The 26,971-nt window shown below is 39.3% G+C and overlaps 1 protein-coding gene across 1 annotated transcript in view; it reads left to right on the top strand.

Moving 5' to 3' along the window:
• COL15A1 (collagen type XV alpha 1 chain) overlaps nucleotides 1–26,971 on the top strand; it is a gene marked incomplete at both ends in the record, with an annotated part of 106,643 nt that overhangs the window by 53,542 nt on the left and 26,130 nt on the right. Inside the window, 14 exons of the mRNA XM_079533921.1 lie at nucleotides 2,409–2,444; nucleotides 2,630–2,782; nucleotides 9,750–9,803; nucleotides 10,642–10,677; nucleotides 10,770–10,853; nucleotides 16,659–16,724; nucleotides 18,319–18,354; nucleotides 19,367–19,429; nucleotides 19,941–20,018; nucleotides 20,136–20,171; nucleotides 23,024–23,077; nucleotides 23,192–23,251; nucleotides 24,923–24,991; nucleotides 26,083–26,124. Coding sequence (XP_079390047.1) covers nucleotides 2,409–2,444; nucleotides 2,630–2,782; nucleotides 9,750–9,803; nucleotides 10,642–10,677; nucleotides 10,770–10,853; nucleotides 16,659–16,724; nucleotides 18,319–18,354; nucleotides 19,367–19,429; nucleotides 19,941–20,018; nucleotides 20,136–20,171; nucleotides 23,024–23,077; nucleotides 23,192–23,251; nucleotides 24,923–24,991; nucleotides 26,083–26,124 — 867 coding nt within the window. The remainder of the gene's footprint in view (nucleotides 1–2,408; nucleotides 2,445–2,629; nucleotides 2,783–9,749; nucleotides 9,804–10,641; nucleotides 10,678–10,769; nucleotides 10,854–16,658; nucleotides 16,725–18,318; nucleotides 18,355–19,366; nucleotides 19,430–19,940; nucleotides 20,019–20,135; nucleotides 20,172–23,023; nucleotides 23,078–23,191; nucleotides 23,252–24,922; nucleotides 24,992–26,082; nucleotides 26,125–26,971) is intronic.

The following is a 26,971-nucleotide window of genomic DNA, read 5'->3' as shown; positions in this document are numbered from 1 at the left end:
CATACCTGTCTTAACTGATGGCTGCTGCAGTGCTGTCACTCTCAGCCACGACATCCCAACCCCACACTGGTGGCAACTCAAGCCTTCATGCAGCATTTGGTGAGATACTCCAAATGGTAGCAGGGGACTACTTAGTTTTCTGCTGACGTGCTGAATGGCTTCATGCAGGGTTAAATAAGTACTACAGCCAGCACAAGGGGAGGAGTTACATCTGGCTGTTACATCTGGCTAAAAGCAGAGAAAGGTGTGACCTAACAGCTGTCTGCAAATGTCTGAAGGGCCCACAGCAAAGCTGATGAAGCCAAACAGTTCCTCATCGTGCCAGATGATGCAGCAAATTATCATGGCCAAAAACTACGTCTTAAGAGGCCTTTAGGAGGATCCTATTCACTACCTGGGGAGCAGAACTGTGGCATGTTGCCCAGAAAGGATATCTAAGCCCCGTTCTCAGTGGTTTTCATGCTCAGTCTGGAAAGAGCCATAGCTGACCTGATGTAGAGATGGTGATGTTTCTGCTTCAAGGGGAGCAGTGGATTGGAAGGCCTACAGAGGCCCTGTACAACCCTCTTTCTGTGATTTTGTCTCCCAGATTTAAATAACCAGAGGAAAATTTCATTTTTCAGTGACCTTATATACCAAGGTTTATGCACAAGAGTTGAAAGTACATTCACAAGAGCACATTGAAAGTTCACATACCACAAGGAGCAACTCCTAAACAACCAGAACATTGACACAATTTTTTAATTTATTAAATAATAAGGGTTTTTTTAATGTGACATGTGAAGAATGAAGGTTCTAAACTGTGATTTCAAAAGGTTGAGGTTAGTAGAACTGCAGCACAGATGGGATCTAGTAGCCATCCAGAAAATAAAGAATGCATGTTTGAATAGTAACTATTAGAATGTTCCTACTATAATCAGTAGTGTAAGCAGAAAGAAGTCTACCGAAAGAACAATGGACTTGAATTTCTGTTTATTGGAAAAAATCTTGATGTGGAAATTGTATTAATTGGAAGAAAAATTGTGGCAATCAGGCACGGACTCAGATGTGAATGATCCAAATCATTTATTACAGGTTCTCACATCACTTATGTACACTCACAAGTTTCCTTTTTTTTAACTTTCCCATCCACCCTTACAACTTTCCCATCTGCCTTTACATGCCAACAAAGTCTTCCACTGACACTTCTTAACTGTGCGGGTAGGCACACATCCAGCTGCTTGAGCCTTTCCTTTTGCTTTTTTCTTCTTCTAGAGATGTCCTTGGTTGTCAGCCTTGCTTTCTCATGCTGTTTATCTTGCTCCACAGCATCAGTTCTGAATAGCCTCTCTTGAATTCCCACAAACAATAATAATTTTCAAAAATTTTCCCCTTGCTGTACCTGTTTCCTGATTATGTTTTCTACATATATTGATAAAATGTAATTAAAAGTGAATTACTGTATATTTGCTCCTGCTCCATACAATCCCCAGCACCTTGGAATAATAGGATTTCTCCATTCCTACTATTTTTTTTTTTTAAAGCCTTGGCTTAATCTATATTGCTATATCTAATTATAAACATTTTTCACGGTTAATATAAAGAAGACCAGTGGGAGAAGCTGCTGAAGGTACCAAAGATTGGAAAGTAAAGCCAGTTTGTTCCCTGGATTGATATTTAATATATTTGGGTTTTTTTTTGTCATTAATTTTGGAAGAAGTCATTGCTATCATTTTGATGCTGATTACCCATTTTTTTCATTGATTTCATTGATTTCATTGATTACCCATTTTTTTCAGATCTCATTCATGCAGTTTTTGTTGAATGTATAAGGACAAGAGATTGCCAATATAACAATTAAGCCCATTCGCTTCAATGCCCCATAAATATTTGCACGCTGCGTTTCTGTCCTTTCTATCCATTAGAAAATGATATTTAAGGGAGGTATATAAAAGCAAATCAAATAACTTAATTACTGCAGAAGAACCTAAAACCATACTGGTAATCATCTGGTAATCATAATGGTGATCCTTTATTTGGTGTCCCAGACAACCTCCGTGGCATCAGTTTCGGCTTCTGGTTACTGTCCACGAGGATTTTCCTCATGTAAGTGGAGAATCATGAAGACGTGATCCATAGTGTTTGATTCTCTAGACCAACAAAATCTCCAGCAAAACTGAAATATGAAATTGCCATCTGTATGCATACCAGACCAGAACTATTCACCTGTTACTGTAACTTCTGAAATATGGGTTATTTTCTTTTTAATTAAGGGGTCTAATATTTCATGGAATGCACATTTTGACATCAAGTTAAACAAAACAGAATTTTGTGGGTATTTAAATTAAGCAATCACAGTCACAATTGCTTTTTTTTTTTCATGATTAATATTCTTACTTTAAATAATAAGAATTGCTTTTCTTTTACAGGGTGATAGAGGTCTTCCTGGTTCTGTTGGTGCAAAGGTAAAAAAAAAAGGACAGTGACTTCACGGGAAAACTGTATCACTCCAATACAACATGTTACTTGCAATTTACCAAAGGAAAGGGCTAAGAAGTGTAATAGGTTATGATTTTGAAACCCAAGCGCTTACTTGCCTCGGCTTGTGCATGTTCAGTATAACTAACAGTAGACTGACCTTCTATTTTAGGGTGACACTGGGGTCACTGGATCAACGGGCCCTAAAGGAGAAGCTGGTGCTGATGGTTCTCCTGGGAAACCTGGACCCCCTGGACCTCCTGGACCCCCGGGACCCCCTGGACCTCCTGGACCCACAGGTGTAAGCTATAGTTTAGGATTTGAGGTATTTTACTGTCACTTTGTTATAGCTGTGGATGTACTCTCTTAAGAAGGGAAAATGTAATCATCTCTATATTTACAACTGTCCAAGAAGAAACTGATGAGTCATTTGTTACAGATAGAATCATTTGTTACAGACTGACACATTCCTATGGGAAACCTGCAATTCCTTTTACTATGGGCACTTGGGCAATGTAATTGATCATGCAAGGAATGGATTTATTTAATGACTGGAAGACAGTCACAGTTATATCCATCTACAGGAAGGACATAACAAAAGATCCAGGAAGCTACAAAAATGTGTCTAACCTCAGTCCTTGAAAAAGTTATAGAGAAGACTGTCCTGGGAGATATTGAAAAGCATGTACAGAACAAAGATATTATCAGGCATACTCAATATGGGTTCATTAATGAATCTTGCAGTTCATCAATTATTCCTGCCTGAGTAATTTGACCTCTTTCTGTCAAAGGTCAGCCACTTGGTGTCTGAAGGGTAGGTGGCAGAGATAATCTTTCTGGATTTTAGTAAGGCCTTTGAGATCGTTCCTCCCAGTATCCTTCTGGACATTTTGTCCAACTGTGAGGTAAACACTTTCACACTATGCTTGGTGATTTACTGGTTCAACAGCAGAGCACAAATGGTTGTAGTAAATGGAGATTCATATAGCTGGCAGATAATCACTAGCACCGGTCAATTCTAGGGTCAGTTCTGCTCAACATTCTTATCAATGATTTGAATGCAGCAAAATGGAGCAAATTCCATTTTGACGTGCGTTAAATACAGCATAGCCAGCCAGCCAAAAGAGTTGATTACTGCACTATATTTAGAACTTGTGCAACTTCACCTCAATATTGTGACCTCAGCAATACAAAAAGGATGGCAAGGTACTTGAAAGCATCCAGAGGAGGGCAACAAAGTCAGTAAACATGCCTTCCAGGCTGGAAAGCATATTCTATGAGGTTGAAGACACTTGGGATGTCCAGTCTGGAAGAGACAGATAGGCAGTCTCATTGCTCTCTACAACAGGGAAAGCAGAGAGGGAGGTGCCAGTCTCTTCTTCCTACTAACCAATGATAGGATACATGGGAACGACACAAAGCTGCACGAAGGGAGGTTCAGACCAGGCATTAGGAACTGTTTCTCGACTGTGAGAATGATCAAACACTGAAACAGGCTCCCTAGGGAGGAGGCTGATGCCCCCTGCCCATCAGCATTCAAGTGGCGTTTGGACAATTCCCTCAACAACATGTCTATTTTTCAGTTAGCCCTGAAGAGATAAGGCAGTTGGACTTAAAGATGTTTGCAGATCCCATCCAACTGAACTGTTTTATTTGATTCTTACTTAGGCAGTTTTCATTAAATTGTTCAGTAATTAGCCATTAACATCGTATGCTGTACATAATTATCATTACTAATATCGGGATCTCAAAGCTACTACTGTATTACAAGGAAAAACTTTGGTACTATCTTTCACACATAAATAATTTGAAGATTTAAATGTACATACAGAATGGCCAGCATTCATTAACATCAAGCTGCATGTCCCATTTAAATTACTGCTTTTCCTATGCTGTCATATTTGAGGCCATGAATTTAGTTTCTTCTGTAAGATGGAAATACAGAGGCACATTTTTTACATTTGTGACTTCATAATATGTTATACTCAAAAGAAAAATAATCTATTCATAGAGAGATATCTCAAATGCTACATTCTACTTCTGATAATGTTATCTTCATCACTTTAAAATATGAGATCTGGTCAACTCAAGCTGAGTTTTACATGTTATTAGAGAGCTGTTTATTTAAATTATCTTTTTAGAGCAGAAGGTGATTGCAGTACTTTGCAGAAAGGCAAAGCGAGCACACTCAGATTCAGGAACTTGAGCTACTACATTAACATTTTCATGAAGCAAATCTAAGAGATTGTCTGCATCAACAATAACATTTGTTTTACCCTTTTCTCTTTTTTAATCTAGCTGTTCTGCTCGGGAAATCTTCCCCACGTTTTGTTTTGTTTTGCTTTGCTTTACTATTACTTATTTCATAGGATACAATATAAGGCTTCATATAAACTGAGGACAGTTCCATAGGAAAAAAGCAGTGGTCAAAATTACTGAACATCTATAGAATTGCAGTGGTAATTTGGAGGTGGTTAAAAGATTCTAGTTAACCCACAGATAAATGCTTTTTTTTTCTGCTGGTATCTGCACTGTTCCTTTTGTATCTCTCTTTTTATTCTAGAGATACTTCAAGTTCTCCAAGAACAGATATAAATGCTATTGTTTGTTTAAAGAACTATTCTAACATCTTGAGGAGAATCTCCCATCTTTATTGGATGTGGCAGGGAATGTTTTTATTGAAGATGAGGAAAGGGCTGAGGTTCTCAATGCTTTCTTTACTTCTGTCTTTAATAGTCAAGCCAGTCATCCTCTGGGTGCTCAGACCTCTGATCAAAAAGCCAGGGATGGAGAGCAGAATAAACCTCCACAATTCAGGAGGAAACAGTGAACTGCTACATCAGCTGGTCTGTTGTAAGTCCATGGGGTTGAATGGAATCCACCTGAGAGTACAGAGGGAACTGACAGAAGGCTGCTCTTAGTGAGATTCTTTTCCAGTCTGCAATGCTTGGGGATGCCCCTACTCAAGTGCAACACTTTGCACACTGGCTTGTTGAATCTCCTTCAATTCACATGGACCCACTTCTCAAGCCTGTCCAGGTCCTTCTGTTTGGCACCCCTTCCTTCTATTGTGTCAGTTGCAGCACTCAGCTTGGTGTCGTATGCAAATTTGCTGAGAGTGCACTCAGTCCTACTGTCTAGGCAATAAAGATGTCAAAGAGTAATGGTCCCAGTACAGACACCCAGGAGACATCATTCAAGACCAGCTTCCACCTGGACACAGAGCCACTGACCATAACTCTCTGGCTGTGACCATACAACCAATTCTTTATACACCAAATAATTCAACCTTCAAATCCTTATCTCTCTAATTTAGAGATAAGGATGTGATGTGAGACCATACCAAAGGCCTTGCAGAAACCCAAGTACATGACATCAGTTGCTCTTCCTTTGTTCACTGATGCCATTGCTCCATCATAGATGGCCACCAGATCGGTTAAGCATGATCTGCCCTTTGAGAAGTCAGGCTAGCTGTTGTAGATCATCTTGCATGTACCTTAACATTTCTTCCAGGAGGATCTGCTTCATGATCTTCCCAGACTCAAAGGTGAGTCACCACTCTGTCATTTCCCAGGTCTTCCTTTTCCCTTTCTTAAAAATGGGAGTAATTATTCCCTTTTTCAAGTCACTGACACTCTCACCTGACAACCATGACTTTTCAAATATGATGCAGAGTGGTCTGGCAGCCACATCAGCCAGTTCCTTCAGGATCTTGGAATACATGTTGTCTGGCCCCGTAGACTTGTACACATCAAAACTCACAAAGCAGTCTTGGATTTGCTCTGTTCTTACAGCAGGAAGAATTTTGCTCTCTCAACCCCCGGGTAGAGGTTCAGAGACTTAGGAATCCTGACTGCCAGTGAAGGCAGTGAACTTGCTGAGTACCTCAGCCTTCTCCATGTCTGTTGTAGCTAGTTCTTCCTTCTCATTTATCAAAGGGGTTGCACTCTCTTTTCCCTGTCTCTTCTCTGATGACAGTAGCTAAAGAATCCCTTATTATTTTTTCATGTCCCTTGTCAAGCTCTGTTCCATCTGCGCCTTGATTTTCCTGATCCCATCTCTGCAGGTCTGAAGAGCACCCTGATATACTTCCCAGGCTACTTATCCATGCTCCCCTTGCTTATACTTATCCTTCTTATTCCTCAGTTTGACCAGCTGGACTTTGCTCAGCCCAGCCGGTTTCCTGCCTCCTCAACTTAATTTTTTATATGCTGGAATGGAGAACTCTTGTGTTCTCAGACAGGTGTACTTAAAGAGCTGCCAGCTCTGATCCATTCCTACATCCCTAAGGAGGGGATCCCAGGGGATCTTTTCCAGTAATGCCTTTAACAGCCCAAAATTTGCTCTCCTAAATTTCAACATTCTGGCTGTTCTCTGGCAGGCCCACATCCCTCAAGATCACAAACTCAACCAGGGTGTAGTCACTAAAGCCCAGACTGCCATGCATCTTAATATCTTTAATGAATGATCTCCTTTGCATTCGTGAGCACCAGATCCAGTAATGCTTCACCTCTGGTTGGTCTCTCCAATATCTGGACCAGGAAGTTGCACTCCAGGAGTCTCCTTGATTGCTAGCCGTCTGCCATGTTGCTCTCTCCACAAAGATCTGGGTGGCTGAAATCCTCCATCAGGATGTGAGTCTGTGAGCACAATGCCAAATGCCTTCTCCAGTCTTCCCCATCACCATCCCCATCTTTTCAATCCTTCCTGGAGTTTCAATCCTTCCTGGAGTCCACCTCTAGCTAGAAATGAAAGATGGAATGGAATGGAATGGAATGGAATGGAATGGAATGGAATGGAATGGAATGGAATGGAATAAGGTAGGGTAGGGTAGGGTAGGGTAGGGTAGGGTAGGATAGGATAGGATAGGATAGGATAGGATAGGATAGGATAGGATTAAACAGTGGCTTCTCTTGCATTTAAGACATCACTGTAATCAAGAGCTGCCATATGAAACAAGATAAAAATAATTATGAATCTACCCTTCTGTTTCTGAATGTTTACAGAATTATTACTACGATCTTCTACCAGCAGCTACTTATTTATTAAAATGAAATAAAATAATAAAACAAAATAATGTACCAGGACTCTACTTGACATAAATTTAATCTGCTGTATGTATTTTTAGCACTGTCATTTCACAGGGATATTTGTATTTGTAATCACTTAAGGTGATGCGCTGATGCACAGGACAGTCGTTTTATGCTTTTCTTTTTAATCTGCTTGAAGCCATAAGTTATTTTCTTAATTTTTATTAATACAATTGCTTTGTTCTGTAGTCACTGTTTGAGTAATTATTATTGCTACTGTGATAGATATATTTCAATCACATGCATATATTGCAAATGGAATGGTTCCAGTGTTATTTAAAAACAGTCAATCTCTCTTCAATCCTCAAGGGAAGAAAAAGATAAAAAAAGATCCACCCAGTTCTTAGTCCTGTTCTATTTTAGCAATAAGCAGGTCTACAATCTTAAAATATGAAGTTGGAAATGAGCATGTCTGTGTGTAATTTATTTACAGTAAAACATCATGCTATCCTAGGTCTTTTCTTCCAAACTAAATTTACTCAGTCAAATCAACTGATGAAATTACTCAGCATCTGTAATAACAGAAATTTGATCTCCCTGTACCAGCATGCCTGAAAGGACAGAATTCTGTTGAAGAATGCTATTTGTTCAAGCTTATTTCCTCTGCCCAAATACTTTTGTCATATGCATATATTTACCATTTTCTATAAGAACTGAGGAGCCTGAAGTTGCAAGTACCATTTTTAAAACTCATGCAAGTACCTATAACCCCCATTAGTTTCTTAGGTTCCTAAATCCCTTTTACAGCCACAAACAACTTTTATCCTGCAATGCCGTATAAAATGAAAACATCTTAAAAGCAAAACATTATCTTAATAAACTGCCATATGGTTTTTTTTCACAGACAAAAATAGAAATAAAATGTTGTGGACACATTAAATCTTTTAGGAAGGTTGTGCAGTGAGGCCCAAGAAGAGTGAGAATTTGGAATCTGATGAACTTTTAATTTCTTCTGTCACACATGAGTTGCAACACTAGAAGGCTATTTTTCTTTGGATGCTCTGTTATTCTTACAGAGATTCCTGCAGAGTACTAGATAATTCTCAGTCCACATCCATCCATCCCAGTATCCTGCTTCCAGTAACAGTCAAAAGTAGCTGCAGTTTGAGCAGATGCTTGGATACTGTTTGACCTTAGAAAAAGGCATGTATTACATTGCAGTTGTCCTGAGTAATCTTCCAGGCTCCAACAATTTGTGACTCAGGACTTCTTCAGCTAGAAATGGTTGCTGAAATTCTTCATAGATCTCTTCTAGATTAATTTGATACCTTCCCTGACATTTACATAGACTTTTGTAACTTATAAGATCTTATGGCAAGGGGCTCTACCAACTTAGCTGCACACTGAATGAATCTCTTACAGTTGTCTTCATTTCATATTCAGTATTTCTTCTATTAGAAAAGTATTATCATTTTCATGGTAATGTCTACAGTGAAAACCCAAAAGTATTTTTTGAAGCAGAGTAATATGTCAGAACAAAAACAGCATTAAAACAAACAAACAAAAAGCAATAAAATGAAACAAAGAAACAAACCACTACTGAAAAATACAGTGCTAGTTTGGCACTTGCATGAATCACTAGGCTGTTCTGTGCAATTTCTTTTGCTCTTTCATGTAACATAGAGAAAAATAGACTTAAAAAAATAAGGTAGTTTTCTATTTATCTATTCCTTTAAGAATTTTCAGCCTTCTTTTATCTATTTTTCTCTAGGAAACTGCATTATTATTGCAGTGTAATACTTTCTGTTTTTCCCATAGAGTGTAATTGATTGGATTCTTAGCACTAAATTGCAGTCTTCCATTGAACTAGAGAAGAAATTACCAAATTTTTACCCCAACATCCCTACCACCCCCTCCCATTTACACTCAATGCCTCTCCCACCTCCACCTCAGGACTGAGAGTCACTTAACTGCAAATGGAAGTATTGCACAGAATAAACCCTATGGGAAAGTAACAACTCACCCTTTTGCTAAGCAGAGGTAGGAGCAATGATGAAGAATTATTGAAGCTGCATTGGAAAAATCTTTTCTGGAGACAGGGAAACAGCAGGATCAGTGAAGAGGTCTGTTGACTAATCCGAGCAACTGATTCTGAGTTTATGGAAACCCCCCATGTATCCTATTAGTTCACCCATGCATGCATTCTTGTATGAGACTGAAAACTGATTATCTTGGTTAACAGTATTTTCTTGTGTGTATCAGAGAAGGCCAAGTACAGAAGGAAAACCTGGCATCGCTGGACATCCTGGAGGTGTGGTGAGTTGGAATATCATATGCTATGATCACCCTACACACACTTCCTTTCAAACCTGTATCTGACAGTTGGAGCCTTCACAATACTTGCTAGCTGCATGTGGAGAGCTGGGTCTGAATTTGTCCCATTTAATGTGGAGCATTTATCTTAGACACCAAACATAGGAGCCAATGCCCCCCTCACCAATCAGAAGAGATACAGAGCTCTCCAGAGGCCACTTCCCTTTCTTTGATGATCCTTATGCTTTTAATTATTCAGAATTTAGCTCTGCTTTTAATTATGTGGAAGCCAACATGCTCATAGGTAATTTAAGTGCATTTTTCCTGCTTAATAGCCCCAGGGATTATATAATTCTTCAGCTGGAAGCTCATTCAGTGCCACCTTCCTCTCATTCATGTCAAATGAACTGTCTATATCCCCAGCAGAGTGAATCTTGAGAGGCTAATTAAGCTTAGAAATAATTATTGATGAAAAATGACTCTTCAGTTCATTTGTGTTTCCCTGCTCAGTTCATCAGGCAATCTGGAACATAACTAAGGTGGTCAATGATGAAAAAGGAAGAAGCAGCCAGGCACATCTGATATCATTACAGTGAAATAAAGGCTTGTTGAATCAATGCCCAACTAATCACATGGTGTGTTTTCATTTGTTTTTTGTGAACATTGTCAGATAATTTTAAACATCAGACCCACAGAGGATCTGAGTCCCATTTGTGCTTTCAGAAAGCTGGGGATTGTAACTGTGTTTCACTCTTCTGCATTTTCTGAAGTTAGAATGAAGTTTCAACATTTTCTGTTTAAAATCATTTACACCTGTTGTGTTCTTTTTTATCATGCGAAGGGTCCAAAAGGGGAGAAAGGTGACCCAGGACCTCAGGTGAGATTGGATGGTTTAATTCTTTCTGAGAAACCTATGTGAAGTGTAGCATTTACTAAATGGGATTTTCATGTGTAATGTTGTTGAAATAGGGTGAACCAGGACAGGATGGGAACAATATTGTGGGTCCACCTGGACCACCAGGACCACCAGGACCAGTCATAGCCATACCAGAGGTAAGTGCATTTGTCAAGCATCAAATTCTTTGTAACTCTACTTAAAGATCCCAAGCAGTTGCCTAACTGGCAATTCTGGTGTTGATGTTCAGATTCTAATTCCACTCCTTAAAATGAACAAACAAAAGAGCTTAATATCTCTCTGCATCTAATGAGTGTATCTTGAAAAGATTAAAGAGGAAGGGAAAAGGGTAAATAGCTTGCATACAAGAATTATGGGATAATATTGAAAGCTTCTCTCAAACTCTCCAAGTGATTGTGCACAAATCATGAAAGTCACATAAAAAAAAACCTGAGAAATACAAAACTGGGAATGTTTAACATAACAAGGTATGTGAGTCACATCAACATGCAGGAGAGACACATAGCATTGTTTTTTCTAGCAGGTATTCACTATACAAGCCAGAGTACTGACTCTGTAGTATAAGCAAAAGCTAAAAGTATCAAAGGGTAAAATACCACAAGCTTCAGCTTCTAGCTAAAGCTAAAACTGCCCAATATCCTCTATCTGCATGTATTTTGTGGAGTCAGGTTTGTTTTTTGTACATGAGCCCTTGCAAAAATACTAGTTAGAAGTAATGATAGCTAAAGATTAAGATGAATCCCCTTTCAAACCGACAAAAGAATACCAAAACATCTTTAGAATCATAGAATCACCGAGGTTGGAAAAGACCTCCAACATCATCTAGTCCAATCATTCACCTACACTATTTGCTGTTGACAGCAAATATATTGACATCCCATGGACTAGCCAATCCTAAACAACTTCTTTTGTTTTTTTAAACTATTACCTATTCTTAGCATCTCACATAGACTTGTCGTGCTAAGTCCTTGGTGAGCAGAAATGTAGATAGAAAGAAATGTTGGTTGGAAAGGATATCTGAAGATCATCTACTTCAAACTCCTGTTCAAAGTGGGTGTATCGCCAGCTCTGTACTTCATAACGTTTCCATTGAAGTTTCTGGGAATTTCCCTAAATAGCTGTGACAGGAAAAGGAATTGACAGAGACCTTGACTTAAAATTTATGTTCTTTCTCTCAGCCCTGCTAGTTTGGGGCCTTTATTCCTAATAGTGACTAGATAGCTCTGTTTGCAGTAATAATGAACCTGGCTTTCTATATGTTGTGACAGCCACAGTTCACACATCTGTCTAATGTTTCTGAAGATACCTACCGTGCATCCTTTGAATTCTCCATGACTTGTGTAAGGATTACATCCACTGTGTTAAAGAAATGTATAAATCCCACTAGAAGCTGTATTGCATCCAGTGTATTACAAATCTGTACAGAAAGCAGTTTTCTTTTCTAAACACCTTAGAGTTTAAGCAGTTGGCTCCTTTACGAAGTAGGGTGGCTTTATGAACATTCCTAGTGAACAAATATTCTGTGAATGTACAACAAGAGCCTTCTATTCTCATGCGCTACAAAATCTACTTATGGATAATCAGACGATTTCTCCAAGGACTTGAAATTTGCTGAAATTTGAAACAGTTGATTAAACATGTTTGTGGTTTTAAGTATATGTAAATATTTGGGACACTGAGTTCTACCAACTTCACAGATGTTTGTATAATGACAGGAACTTTGTTTAAAATACATACGCTGAGGCAGAAGATTAAATTATCCAAATAATTCTTTCACTCTCATGTTTTTCTGACAGTCAAACATCAAACATCTGTGGTTCACTTCAGAAATCTTTCCTACCCAGGTCAAACCAATATCCACATCACAACAGCTGATTCTGGTATTTTAGCTCTGTAATTTTAAATGAAGTTGTTAGTTCTGCTTGCAGTAATTCTTTCTGTTTAAGATAGAACTGAGGCCCTAGCTATTTCCAGGCTTCTTCAGTACTTTTTGACACCTCAGAAGCTAGCAATCCTTTCTACTTCTTCTACTCTTTTCTGCTATATCAATCAGAATCTACCCTAATATACAAAAAAGTCTCATTTTGCTGCTGCTTGATATTCCAAAATACTACACAATCTAATACCATATACAGGTATATACAAGAGAAGGAAGGAGAGGGAAAGGAGCGCTGCCTGCAGGACTTAAACATGCTTTTTATTTTCTTTAATGACAGATTTCCAGGTTTGTTTTGTTTGTTGGTTTTTTGGTGGTTGTTTTTTTTTTGTAGAACATGAGGGCACAGAGCAGGGAGCAGCACCTGTTAGAAGTAACAGGCTTTTACTGCATGAATCTTGATACCAGTAGTACCTCACAGCACAGACAGTTGGCCATAAACTGCCATGCTTGGATGGATAAACTAGATTAGCTTAGTAGAACATACAATAAGACAATGCAATTGTGTCCTTCCTCACATCCCAGGTTAGAAAAATAGTATTCAGAGACTTGTGCAATAGTTGGAAGGAAGACCATGTGGTCAAGCAGCCATTCAAAGCAGTGATTTAAATCAGAATTCTTTTCAAACCAACTTCAAAATTAAGTCCCACACACTTCATTCGTAACAAAAGATGCAAAGGACTGTGATCTGACAGCTATGATTTGGACATAGTTACAGGCTGAAGAGGCATTCAGACTTGACAATACCTTCAGTACAACATACTTCTTCATGTGCTGAGTGAATCCCGGCACATGAATACATGCCCTGCCCTGCTGTTGTGAAATTCAGAAGTATTTCATTCCATTGAATGGGAATATATTGCTGCACACAAATATTGAACTTGAAATAGGTGGTGAGGCTTGCCTGATGAACAAGTGGACTGGTTCAAGATTCTATAAGTATTCGGTTCATATTTCTGAATTCAAAACAAGGTTAGATTATCACTTTGTTGGGGTGTTGTCATGGAAGAAATGAAACAAATGACAAAAATAAGTTAGTGTATCTTTTCATCTATAGCTTTTTTGTTGTTGTTGTTGTGAATGTACTTAAATACTCTTCCAACATAATGTGTGACTGTATTATGTAGCATTCAGAACGCCTATTTAACTAGAAAATTAGCTTATAGGTTTTAAACCATAATGTTCCATGGTCTTATCACCAAGCAGTTGACCTATGAATTAGATAAAAGGATGATAAGATAGGTGAAAAATTGGGTCAAGTATTGGGCTCAGAAAGTTATGGTGGGCATTCATAGAACCACATCTGGAGTACCACATCCATCTGTGTCCCTGTACAAGAAACATATTACCACAGTGAAGAAAGTCCATGCAGGACCCCAAGATGGTGAGGGTCAAAAATAGATGGTATATGAGGATGCTGAAGAAACTGCCTTTGTTCAGCCTGAAGAAAAGAAGGCTAAGGAGAGACTTTCTTGCTGTTTACAGCTACCTAACTACGGGTTACAGAGAAGACAGGACAAGCCTCATCTTAGAGCTATGTAGCATTACCATGAGACCTGAATGGATACAAGTTGGAACGTGGGAAATTCTGATTAGATATAAGGCATTTGAGGTGTTTTTGTTTTGTTTTGTTTTTCTCCAAGGATGCTCAAATACTGGAATTGGTTACTAATAACTGGCATTTCTATCCCACAAGGTGTTCAAGACTCTTGCACCTGATCTAGTTTGACCAGATTTGAGCAGGAAGTTGGACCAAAAGTCCTGGACCAACTTCATTAATTTAATTCTATCCTTAAAATCATAGTCTTTAAATGAGGAAGACACCTTTAAAGGTCATCTAATCCAAATCCTCTGCAGTGAACAGGGACATCCACAAGGTAGATCACGTTGCTCAGAGCTTGGTCCAGCCTGGCCTTGAATGCCTCCATGGACTCGTGCCTTTCTCCACATCTCTGGCCAACTTGTTCCAGTGCCTCACCACCCCCCTGTAGAAGACTTTTTCCTTATATACAACCTAAATCTCCCTTTTTTCAGTTTGAAACCATTTCCCCTAGTCCTGTCACCACAGACCCTGCTAAAGAGTCTGTCCCCTTATTTCTTGTAGTTCTCCTTTAGATACTGAGAGGCTGCTACCAGGTCACCTTGCAGCCTTCTCTTCTCTGGACTGAAGGGCCTCAGCTCTCCCATAGCCTATCCTCAGAGGAGAGGTGTTCCACTCCATGGATCATTTTTGTGGCCCTCCTCTGGACGCACTCCAACAGCTCTATGTCTCTTCTGTACTGAGGACTCCACACCTGGACACAGTATCCAAGGTGAGTCCTCACCAGCACAGAGTAGAGGGATCACCTCCCTCAGCCTGCTGGCCGTGCTTCTTTTGATGCAGCCCAGGATACAGTTGTCTTTCTGGGTTGCAAGGGCACATTGCTGGCTCACATCTAGCTTCCCATCCACCAGTATCCCCAAGTCCTTTTTGTCAGGGCTGTGCTCTATCCTTACATTCCCTACTTTGTACTGATAGTGCGGGTTCCCATAACCCAAATATAAGACCTTGCACTTGGGTTGATGAACTTCATGATGTTCACCTGGGCCAGTTCTTCATCCACAGAACAGTCCACCCTTCAAATTCATATCTTCCTAATTTGGAAAGAAAGATGTTGTGGGGAAACATGTCAAAGGCCTAACTGAAGTACAGATAGATAACATCAATGGCTCTTCCCTTGTCCAGTGATGCCATTACACCATCATAGAAGGCCTCTAGTTTGGTAAACAGGATTTGCCCTTTGTGAAGCCATGCTATTTCTGCCATATCATCTACCTTGTCTTCCATGTGTCTTAGCATGGCTTCCAGCAGGATCTGCTCCATGATCTTTCCTAGCACAGAGCTGAGACTGGCAGGTTGGTAGTTCCCTCGGTCACCCTTTTTAGCCTTTTTAAAAATGGATGTGATGTTGCCTTTTTTCCAGTCTCCAGGGACTTTACCTGACTGCCATGACTTTTCAAATGTAATTGAGTGGCTTAGTGACCACATCAGCCAATTCCCCCAGAACTCTGGGATGCATCTCACAGGACCTTGTGGATGTTCAAGTTCTTCAGGTGGTCATGGATGTGATCGTCACTCACAATGGGAGGGACAATGCTTCCTCAGTACCGTCCTTCCAAACCAATTGTTCGAGATCTGTGTGATGAAAAGTTATCAGACAAGACCGAGGCAAAAAACTTATTGAGTACCTCAGCCTTCTCCTTGTCTATTGTTACCAGTTTGCCTCTGTCACTTAGCAGCAGGGGCATACACACCCTTTTGGGCTTTCAGTGTCTGAAGGGATGTCTAGCTAATGTACAGCTTACTAATACCAGGATAGAAAGAAGTATAAAAGCACTGTTATTACTTTTCTCTCTTTGGGCTTCTGAAGACTCAGAACTCATTAGCTATGGTACTACTCCAGATAAACTACACAGTTTTGGGAAATCCGGATGATTTCAATGATTTCTCTGCGCTGCACCAACTACACACAGAAGCATGATCAGAGCTAACTGAAGAATCACTACCATGACACTGCATTGTGTGATGCAAACATGTTCAGAACATAATTCTAACTTTGAACTTACACAGTAGATTGTGGTCAGATAGATTCACCATCTCAGAATGCCAGTGACATGCTGGAGTATAAAATTTTTATTTTAATCTTGACCGTGGAGAAATGACCGCAGACCACAATACACAAAGTCACAGTTTTCAACTTAAAAATGTATGAGAGTCAGTTAATGAAAGTTTTTAAAACATTGTGAAATCCATACATAATGAATGAAATGCAAGTGCTACGTATTGTTATTCCAGATCTGTAACAAAAGTTGTATTAGCTAACATTTCCTGTGACCTTACTTGTGATTTTCTTACCACATTTCAAACAAGATGTTTTAACTTTCTGCAGAATTCTAAAAATGTACGTCTACCCCTATGTGCTTTGTTTGGTATTTGAAATAAACTGTTCCTTAACCACTTCTTTAGCTACTTCTCAATGATACAGAAGGAATTCTTAACTTCACTACAATTGAAAAACTGCTTGGGCCTCCTGTGAGTATATGCTCCTTTATTAAATCTCCAAAATTGCTCTGTCTTTAATTTTCCCTTTAAGTATCCAAAGCTGAGAGTTTTCTGTGCTTTAAAAATGTGTATAATTACTGCTAGTTTCAGCAGTAAGCTATGTGAGAGTACTTCAGGGAAAAATATATTCTGTGTGGATTAATTAGTTCTTAAACTTTTGTCTACAAGAAAGAAATGGAAGCAGTTGCTTTAGTTCTGAATCTGAACACGATCTGAATATGACCAGAAAGACAGAAATGTGAAACTGATGCAGTAACAGGGATGCAGATGTACATAGCATTTTTTCTATTTTTTTTTATACTCTTGTTTTTCAAATCATGAAATCTTGGGATGAAATATTTCACTCAGTTCTTCCTGAAATTACAACTAGGAATACTAGACTCTTGTGTATAATTTCACAGCAATTACATCTGTGGATGATAATCTGGAAATCTCATAAAACAACAGATGTGAAATTTCTGGCTGTTTTGCAGCTAGACACATAGCTTTAAAACAGTTTGGTTAAATATTTGATGAGTTGGATGCTTCCTGGAAGGGTTTTTAAATTACTAGGACTAGATCCTAGTAGATTAGGACTAGAAACCTGTCTTCTCCGAGCTGCAGTCTATTCAGTGATAGGACTTGCGTGAAGGTCTATAATATATTGCACTTCACAAAATTTGAATTCCACAAACTAAGTGTCTTGCTTCAAAACCAGTTTCATTTGCAGTCTGTTGTTTGTTTATTTTATTTTGCTTCTTGTCTTACTTGTGAGCACCCCTCGCATTCAGTCCCTGACAAAAGAAGGAAGATGTATGTACAGAATGCCAATGCCAGCATAGGATGGCCCATTTTGTGTGAAGTCTGTTACTGCAGCTAGTTGCCTTTCAAACCTTAAAAGACCGGATATCAAAAAGGCATAAACATGATCCCAGTAGAAATTTATTGATTTGTAGTAGTTTTTACAGTCCCAACAGAAAGAAATAAACCCTGTAGCTTGAAGCCTAGTTACAATTGGAAGGGTTTCACAACCTCAGTCTTGTCTTTGACTGTAGACTGGGAGAAGATTGGAGTGTCGTAGTGACTTAAGTAATCCATGTCCACATGCTTTAAACAAGAACTAAAGTGAATATGCAGATAACACTGTTGGACAGTCTTAAAAATGTCCAGTACAAATACAAATACGTGTTTATAGTCACGATCTAGCAGATATGCTATTTTTTGTCTACTGGCAACCAGAGGTTCAGTGGAAAAGGTGACAGGGCCTCTGTGGTTTCTATGTTGGATTCTGTAAGACTTTAAAGAGTCTGAGTTGCAGTTGCATGCCTTTCACATGGGGGAAAACATCATGTTCATTCAGACTTTCCTGGATATCCTTCAGTTTTGGAAAGTAAATCTGAATGTCTCAGAAAAAGGTAGAAGCATTAGGTATTGTGAAATGACCACAGCTTTACCGCTGGATGAATGAAGTTCTCAATCCAGTTTCAGATCAGTTAATATTCACAAATTAGACAATGCACTGAAAACCCACACCATTTTGCAAGTCTGTATTATGTGGTTGTGAGTGAGTTTTTGCATTTTGCAGGGACCAGATGGTAAGCCAGGTTTACCAGGATTTCCTGTAAGTATTCTGTTTCTGCAGTATAAGTAAGAGGTTTTCAGTATGTTTTAAATACTTTAACAATTATATTGAACAGAATTCATATGAAGTCTGATTAATTTTCTTACGAGAGAGTATTTTTTTAATCAACGTGTAGAGTAGAAATTAGCTTTAGGAAATATACTGTTATATGCCCAACTCACATTTCTGCTCATCTCAGAGTCAGTTCTGTAGTTTAAATACAATAGTCTAATGAAAAATTACTACCTAAGGAAAAGTTCTGTGCAAATTAGGAGGAATAAAAATGGGCTTCTAAACACTGTGTTCAAATGTGTGGAAGTATATTATTCCTTAAGCCTTTTTTTTTAATTATTTTTTGATCACCACTGTGGAGAGCTGCTAGGTTTACTATTCCTCTAGTCTTTTAGGATGATACAAAGAACACAAGAGGTTATATTCTTATATCAAATTAAACACATTTTTTAGAATAACCACTTTTTTAAGGATGCCATATTGGAAGCATTACACAGCCAGACTATCAAATGATGCATTATATTATGCTCCCTATTGTGCTCCTACTCCTATCCCATATAAGCATTATATGGTTTGCAACTTATAATATTGCTTATATTATCAAACTTACTTATATGATATGTAATGTAATAGCATTATTTTCCCTTGTTACAAGTGTTTTACAATTTGGATGTGTGCATATGAACTCAGGACCACTTGTATGGCCTGAGAATAAGGACAAAACTGGGGAAGTTGATAAATAATGTTGGCAAATTGCCTAAAATTATACAAAAGATTGTTTATTGGGTCCTGTGTATGGTAGGCTGCACAGGAAACCATACAAAATAAATAACATTTTAAAAAAAAATTGATATGCTTTTCAGTTAAAAAGAACTGTCAATATTTAGTAAACGATGTAATTAATTGTCAGTCTTTCAAAATTTTTACATGGAAATACCACCCCTACTTCACCTCTTTTCTTTACCATGGATTTATGGATTATGGATTTGATTTTGCTTAGGGCCCACGGGGACCAAAGGGTGATATTGGTTTGCCAGGATTGAAAGGACCCAAAGGACAACAGGTAAGAGAAATTGCTTAGGGAAAAATACGTACAACAAAATGTGCTTGATAACAAATCCTTATTGACATTATAAGTTTTATTATTCTAATTTTACAAGGAACTGGAAAGTAAGCTTGTGTGAAAAAATGTAGTAAGTGGAATTTGAAAGAATGCTGAACAAAGCCAGCTGATATAAGGGCTGCTCTGAAAGTAATGCCTCCTATTTTATTATGTTGGCCCAGGATGTCAGAGGCAAATATTGGTGGTATTGAAGTAGAGATAAGGACATCAAATAATGTCCCAAGGACATAGAAATAAAGATTCTTGCTTTCTACTTAGTGTTCTGTAAAGAATTTACAGTTATATTAGGATTTACTAACCAATATCTGAGCTGACAGTACACAGGAAGATGCCAGTATCCCATTTCTCTTTAGCAGAGATCTTATGAGCACATTTCATACAGATGATCTGTTGAGAGCCATTGAAAGTCTTTTTTGAAAAACAAGTATTACTACTTTGACAATAATTGCAGGGTGAAAAAGGAGAATCTGGAGTTATCATTGCTGCTGATGGGTCTTTAACTGAATTGTTGGGAAGAAAAGGGCAGAAGGTGAGTTAATACTGTTTTGTGTTCTTCCAGAATGTTTGGTGGCCTTGTTATCTGCTACCTCTGCTAGATACTGCAGATGTTCTCCTTGTAATTGTTGCATGTGTCTGTCCTCAATAGGGTGAAGCTGGAGTGGTAGGACCAATGGGACCAATGGTAAGACTAGAACTAAATTATTTTCTGATTCTATTTGAGTTAAAACAACAGACGGTGTCAGCCCCAATTTCTATAGGAAACAAGAATTTGCAACTAACTCCCTTGGGTTCAGAGGAAGCCGCACATTAGGAAGTAGCCTCAGACCATTTACTGAAATTGGGGTTTAGTGTCTTTGTTTCACAAACTTGGCCTAAAATCTTTGACTGGACACAATGTAGTATGAAAGCACAACAGTAATTTTGTTGTAAAATATGAAGAGTTGCACAGACTCAATAGTGTTAGAGCAGAAATGTATTTATTGTAGTCTAGTATTTGTCAAAGATCAAGAATACTGAGTCTTTCTTTGCTTTTGATCTGCTTTTGATGTAGCCTTATCTCCATTGTGCCTCACTTGTTAGTAGCTTCTTTGGTTACTGGACCTGACACTCCCCAATGCTGCTGAGCTCATGAAAGAGGTTAAGACTGGAGGCAATATGGGCTGTAGCAACCACAACCTGGTTGAGTTGAAGATCGCAAGGAATATTAACCTCACAAAGTCCAACTTCAGGACCATGAACTAGTTGATCTTTGAGGCCCCTTCCAAGCCATTCTATGATTCTATGTTTGTTTGATTCTATGATTCTGTGGTTTCTGTGCATTAAGATGAACAGGACACTTTCCTATCAGTTGTTGTGGTCTCTAGAAACAACTAGCTGGATGTGTTGATAAACTGCTTGAATACTGTGTAATTTAGAATGAAAGTGAACTTCAGAGTCATCTATTACACCCCTCTGGCCAAAGCAAGTCTCTTTAATTCAGGGACTTGCCAAAGTCAAGTCTTTGACATCTCTCAGAAGATGTGGAAGCCTCTCTGGCCAGCAAGTTCCTGTTACATAATAACCTTCAAGATAAATAAGCTTTTCTTTACATTTGTTTGAAATTTCTCATTGTTCTAGCTTGTGTCATTTGCCACTTATCCTACTGCTATGCATCCTTCAGGACATGTCTTTTTTTCTGTTAGTCCCAAGCTCTGTGTTTACATCGCCACTGCCACGAGATGTTTCATACAGTTTAGTGCAGAGACAGGGCCATTCATTTTTTGCCAGACTGGTGAATGATTACACTATGGGATAATTTTGTAGACAGAGCCTGTCTCAAGATTTTGACCAGCCAATTTCTGGTCTTAGTGTATTCTTAGTGCCTAGGGATTCTTAATGCATAACTCTAGCTTGATCATTGCTGCAGACAAGCATGATTCTTTTTAGCATTTGCTCCCAGTAAAAACCCTTTTGTAGTCACTGGGAGTCCCATGCAGCAATAATATACAAATTTCAGAGTACTTGGCCAGACAGTCTGCGGCCCAACTTATCAAAGTATTGTTCTGTACCACTTTGTATAAAATAAAGCTCTGCCCCAAGAACAGTCCAGGATAGCTGAGGACTCATCATCATTCCTCTGTGCTACTGGGGCAGAACAAACTTACAGACAGGCTTCCAGAATTTAAAATAATTCCCCAGCTTTCCTCCTCTTTGAGACTTCATCTGAACAGAAGTGAGGATCGCAGGAGTTTGGAGCACAATAGACTAGGTGCAGACAAACAGGTTTTTGGCTGGGGGTAGTTAGGAGGTTAGTGCTGTTAGTAGAACAAGTGGAAGAGACAGACTGAATCAGAGCTACTGATAAGGAGGAAATGAGGAGTTTTTACCAGCTTGATTTTGCTATTCACTATCAATAAAGCAAACCACCACATTTATGTAACAGGAGCCCTGAGCTATAACCCTAGTGTAAGCCTGCACAAATCACCTCCCCTGCTTTTGCAAATGAAATTTTCTTTTCTGATAAGCATTTTTCTGCAGCTTCCTCACTTCCTTCTTTCACATATAGCTGTGACTGCTGGCTTCTGTCTCAGGGAGTCATTAACATCTGCTTGGTGCAGGCTGAGACTTTGACAAAGGAAACAGTAAAGGTGGCTTTGGTGATGTCAGCTCGTACAATCTTGATATACATTTAAAGTCCTAGTTATTCATGAGTATCTCACCAGAATGGGAAAAAAAAGAAAAATAAACTTGAAAGATTGACACATAAGTAAAGAGATTGTCTAGACAGTTGTGGTTTTGGTGAGTTTTGGGAAGCTGACAGCAGACAAAAGCTTGTGCTGTCTGCAGGTTTACCGCTTTTTGTTGATCTGCTACCTCTGGTTGCCTAGAAGATTTATGTTTGCAAATAGCAAATCATAGATCATCCATGGCACTGGACTATTTTTTCTGAGTGACCTGCTTGACCTTTCTGTCTGAAATTGCTTTGATCAGTCTGTGAGGCGTGAGGGGTAACTCTTGTATAAAGAAGGATCTGTTTCAACTGCCAGCCCAATGAGTCCACATATCCAAACTGTCAAGAGACATGTAGAAGTCTGGAGCTATCTGAAGTCTTGGTCTGATTTACAGACTTACAGCACAAATAACTAATGAAACAATGCAAACCAAGAGCAGATGCACAAAGTATATACCACTAGCAGCCTTTTTTCTACTGACTAACACATTTAATTTTGCTTTGATTCATGGCAACTTACTCTTGAATTGCACACACTACAATGGCTGAGAATTCAGGTTTCATTTCAGATGATCAGTATTTTCCAAACCAGAGTACAGTTATATGCAACCCTCTCAGCATTCAAGATCATTTAGAAGAACAGATAGTGAGAAAATTCTGCACATTTTCAACAATCGCAGACTAGTTTTTTGTGCAACTGTGAAACTATGCCTCTTTTTCTAATAAAATATGTCTCATAGATATATTCCATATAGCATTTTTTCAATATTTTTCTTTTTCTCCTTTTCCCATAATCACATTTTTCTTTTTTTTTTTTTTTCCAGGGACCAATAGGACCTGCTGGACCTAAAGGAGAACTTGGTTTCCCAGGACGCCCAGTATGTATTAAGATCTCAAACTGAATGAAGACAGAGCAGCTCATTTCTGACACATACTATGTTATTTCTACTATTTTTTTTTTTTTTTTTTCTGCTTATATATACTCATTTCAGGGCCGTCCAGGACTGAATGGGCTGAAAGGTGTGAAAGGTGAACGAGGAGAAGCATTAAATGTAAGTTCTTAAAGTTAATTGAATATGATTTTTTTCAATCCCTTTAAAATGACAACAGGACTAAAAAGCTGAAATGGGCTTGAAATGATTAGATGTTCCTGCTATTTTTCCTGTGTGACAACAAGCATTGAAAGTCAACTTCTGGGTCCATCTGGACTATTCTTACATGTATAGCTCTTTACTTCAGATCCCAGATGTAACAGTTAGTTATATGTGAAATTCACTACACAGGTGTTTCAAATAACAAATGACCCGAGATTGTCAATCCTTTTCAGAACTATACAAGTATCTTCACTGTTTGAAGATTTCCCCATGGGCTTTTAAATAACTAGCATATGTCCAAATAGTACATAAGTATGTCATGAAGTATCAGCTATCCTACAAACAAGGAGATGCCTACTGACATATATTACCTGCTTGAGTTGTCGTGTACATGCATCCAGAGTAATGACTACTGCACAGTGCTCCCAAGATGATAGCACATACATGCCCACCCACATCCTGTAACTGTAGAATAAGAAGTGATGAACCAAGGTCCTGTTGCTGCAACTCTGTTCTTATGAATAGAATTTATTCCACTGGTCTCATGGCAAACATGAAGACTGGGCTACACAACAATAAGCATTACTGAGGATAAGCAATGTTTCAGTCTAGTGTATTTATTGTAACCACTCTGATATGGACCAATCTGTGCTGGGGAAAAAAAATTGCACTCTTACTACAACAGCAGCTAATAATATTTTGTCTGTATAAGAGATGTGCTGGAAGAAAAAAGAAGACAGGGGCCTCTTACTACTTTATCATAGAAATCATGCAACGGTAGGAATCAGCTTCAGATGAGATGATCTAGTTAATAGAAACCTAGTTGCTGGAAGATGAAACCAGAAATCAGGCAAATTCTAACAGGAGAAAAACAAACAGAAAACATGAACAGTGCCTGTCAGTAAACATTGAATTGATTTCTCCGTATCTTCAAACAGAGTCAAGGTTAATTTTCTGGATTGTCTACTTTAACAAAAACTATTAAAGCTTGCATCACTAGATTAAGTTTATTAGGCTGGGAGATCAAAGCAAGCAAGCAAGCAAAACAGACTACATCTTCTAATAGCACTTCCTCAAGTGCTTGGGAAAGATAAAAAATCCATTAGATCTCTGGCTATTGCTGAGGTGCTGCTTCACTGAAGCTCACATCAATGCAGAGTGAAAGCTGGACATGGCGTGGTGCTAAGTTTTTAAATGACACAGTGAAGAGTTGATACAGTTTTTTGTAAAGGGCAGCCATGCTAGCAAAGTTTCTTGAAGATGTTAAGTAGTGTGTGGCTACCTGACAAACACTTTGAACTATATGAATCTCAGCAGTCCTAGGGCTCTCAGATCAATCTTGGAGACCTAATCAAGTTTTAATGCTTTTTGTTGGATGTTTGTTTATCTGTTTGTTTTTCCCTGGAAATAATAATTTTAGACTGATTTGTTCTCCATAGATTTAGGCTAAATACTAAAATTCACCTTCCAGCTTAGCTTGGTCCCTGTAATGGAAAGATCAGTCTTCCTTCAAGTCATTTCACACAAAACTTCTTGGTTAAACAGTGCTCTCTGATCCTGTGATCCTTTGTTCCCTAAGCCGATATGAAAAGATCTGTCTAGTTGTTCGTATTTCACTTTCTTTTACAGGGCATTCCTGGTTTGCCTGGGCCCCCTGGACCCCCCGGACCTCCAGGACATGTAGTTCACATCAAAGGAGTAAGTATAAGGAATAATCCAATAATCTGTAACTCTTCTTCCTCTGAAAAAGAAATATGCTGTTCTTAAAATGCTTTGCAAAATATAATCTCAAAATTTGTTTCAAGCAAGAGCATTTAGAGTGGGTTAACTTGCTTGTGTGCATAGGAGGAAATTTCTCAAGAAGAGCCACTGTCACATAAGAGTTTTTCCCCATGCGTACAGATTGGGACATAGAGGAAGACATCCTTGAGAGCAGCCCTGCGCAGAAGGACTTGGGGTCCTGGTGGACGAGAAGCTGGCCATGAGGCAGCAGTGTGCGCCTGCAGCCCGGAAGGCCAGCTGTGTTCTGGGCTGCATGAAAAAGGGGCGGCCAGCAGGGAGAGGGAGGTGATCGTCCCCCTCTGCTCGGCTCTTGTGAGGCCCCATCTGCAGCGCTGCGTCCAGGCCTGGGGCCCCCAGCACAGGAAGGACGTGGAGCTCTGGAAGCGGGGCCAGAGGAGGCGCTGAGATGAGCAGAGGGCTGGAGCAGCTCTGCTGTGAGGAAAGGCTGAGGGAACTGGGCTTGTTCAGCTTGGAGAAGAGAAGGCTGTAGGAGACCTCATGGTGGCCTTCCAGTGCTTGGAGGGAGCGTAGAAACAGGAGGGGGAACGGCTGTTTGTGAGGGTGGATGGTGATAGGACAAGGGGAATGGTTTTAAACTGAGACGGGGGGGGTTTAGGTTGGATATTAGGAGGAAGTTTTTCCCCCAGAGGGTGGTGAGGCACTGGCACAGGTTGCCCAAGGAAGCTGTGGATGCCCCATCCCTGCAGGCATTCAAGGCCAGGCTGGATGTGGCTCTGGGCAGCCTGGGCTGCTGGTTGGTGACCTGCACACAGCAGGGGGTTGGAACTGATGACCACTGTGGTCCTTTTCAACCCAGGCCATTCTATGATTCTATGCTGACAGAACCCTGAGAGCTCCCAGGCAGCAAGCAGGCTCTGTTCAGGGGGTGCTGATTTTTGTTTCTTGCCTTTGTCTCATCATGTCAACTAGATATTACTGTTAGGTATATTATGTTGTTTATTATTGCTCACATTCATTAAACTTGTTTCCCATCCTATTTTGAATAGGCAGTTTTCCCAGTCTCTCCTAGACCTCATTGCAAGAATACAGTAAGTACAAAAATAATCTGCTCTGAGCAAGCACGGCCATGATGATGCATAACCGAAGTAGCTTGTGCATAACCACAGTAGATCTGCAGCTTTTTACTCCATGACTTCTGCTTTGCAACAGAAATATGCTTTACTTAGCATTCGAGATAACAGATTTTCAAGTGTTTAGATATTCAGTGTTAGCCACATGTAAAAAATACAAGAGAACTGAAAACACAGTAACCTTTCCCTTAATGCACTGTAATTAGTTGGTTGTCCTAATTTCAGTGTCTTTCAAAACTCCACATTTTTACAGTCTGAGAACTGCTTTGAGAAGCTAATGTTTACACATACATATGCATAAGCCTTTTAGATGTACATACAAGTAATGCTTCCATGTTGTTATGTCTCCGACTGTTTCCAATTTCTCTGTTCAAAATAAGACTTTTTACATATTTTAATGTGGCATGGAAAGTGCATCAGGAAAGGATGATCACATTCCTTGTTTGTCACTCATATGCAGTCTATTCACATATAATTCATGACTGGAGTGTTGTAATGAAAGTATATAGGCTCATCAGGAAGGACAGGAAGGGAAAATTAATAAAGGGGGTCACCTTCTGTGTCAGTGTTCAGCTAGAGCTTACGAAACTCTGCTAATGGATAAGAGGAGCTGACCAAAAGCTTATGGGTTAGGATTAAAGGGAAAACAGGATTAGATGACTTTATAGTGGGGGTCTGCTACAGGTCACCTGACCAGGAAGTCCAAGCAGAACGGGCACTCTATAGACAGATAGGAGCAGCATCATGTTCATGAGCCCTGGTCCTCATGAGGAACTTCAGTCACCTTGATGTCTTTTGGAGGGAC

This window comes from Tetrao urogallus (assembly GCF_951394365.1).
Source record: "Tetrao urogallus genome assembly, chromosome: 3".
Taxonomy (NCBI): Eukaryota; Metazoa; Chordata; class Aves; order Galliformes; family Phasianidae; genus Tetrao; species Tetrao urogallus.
Note: the sequence above shows the minus strand (reverse complement) of the source record. Positions and strands in the feature narration are given on the sequence as shown.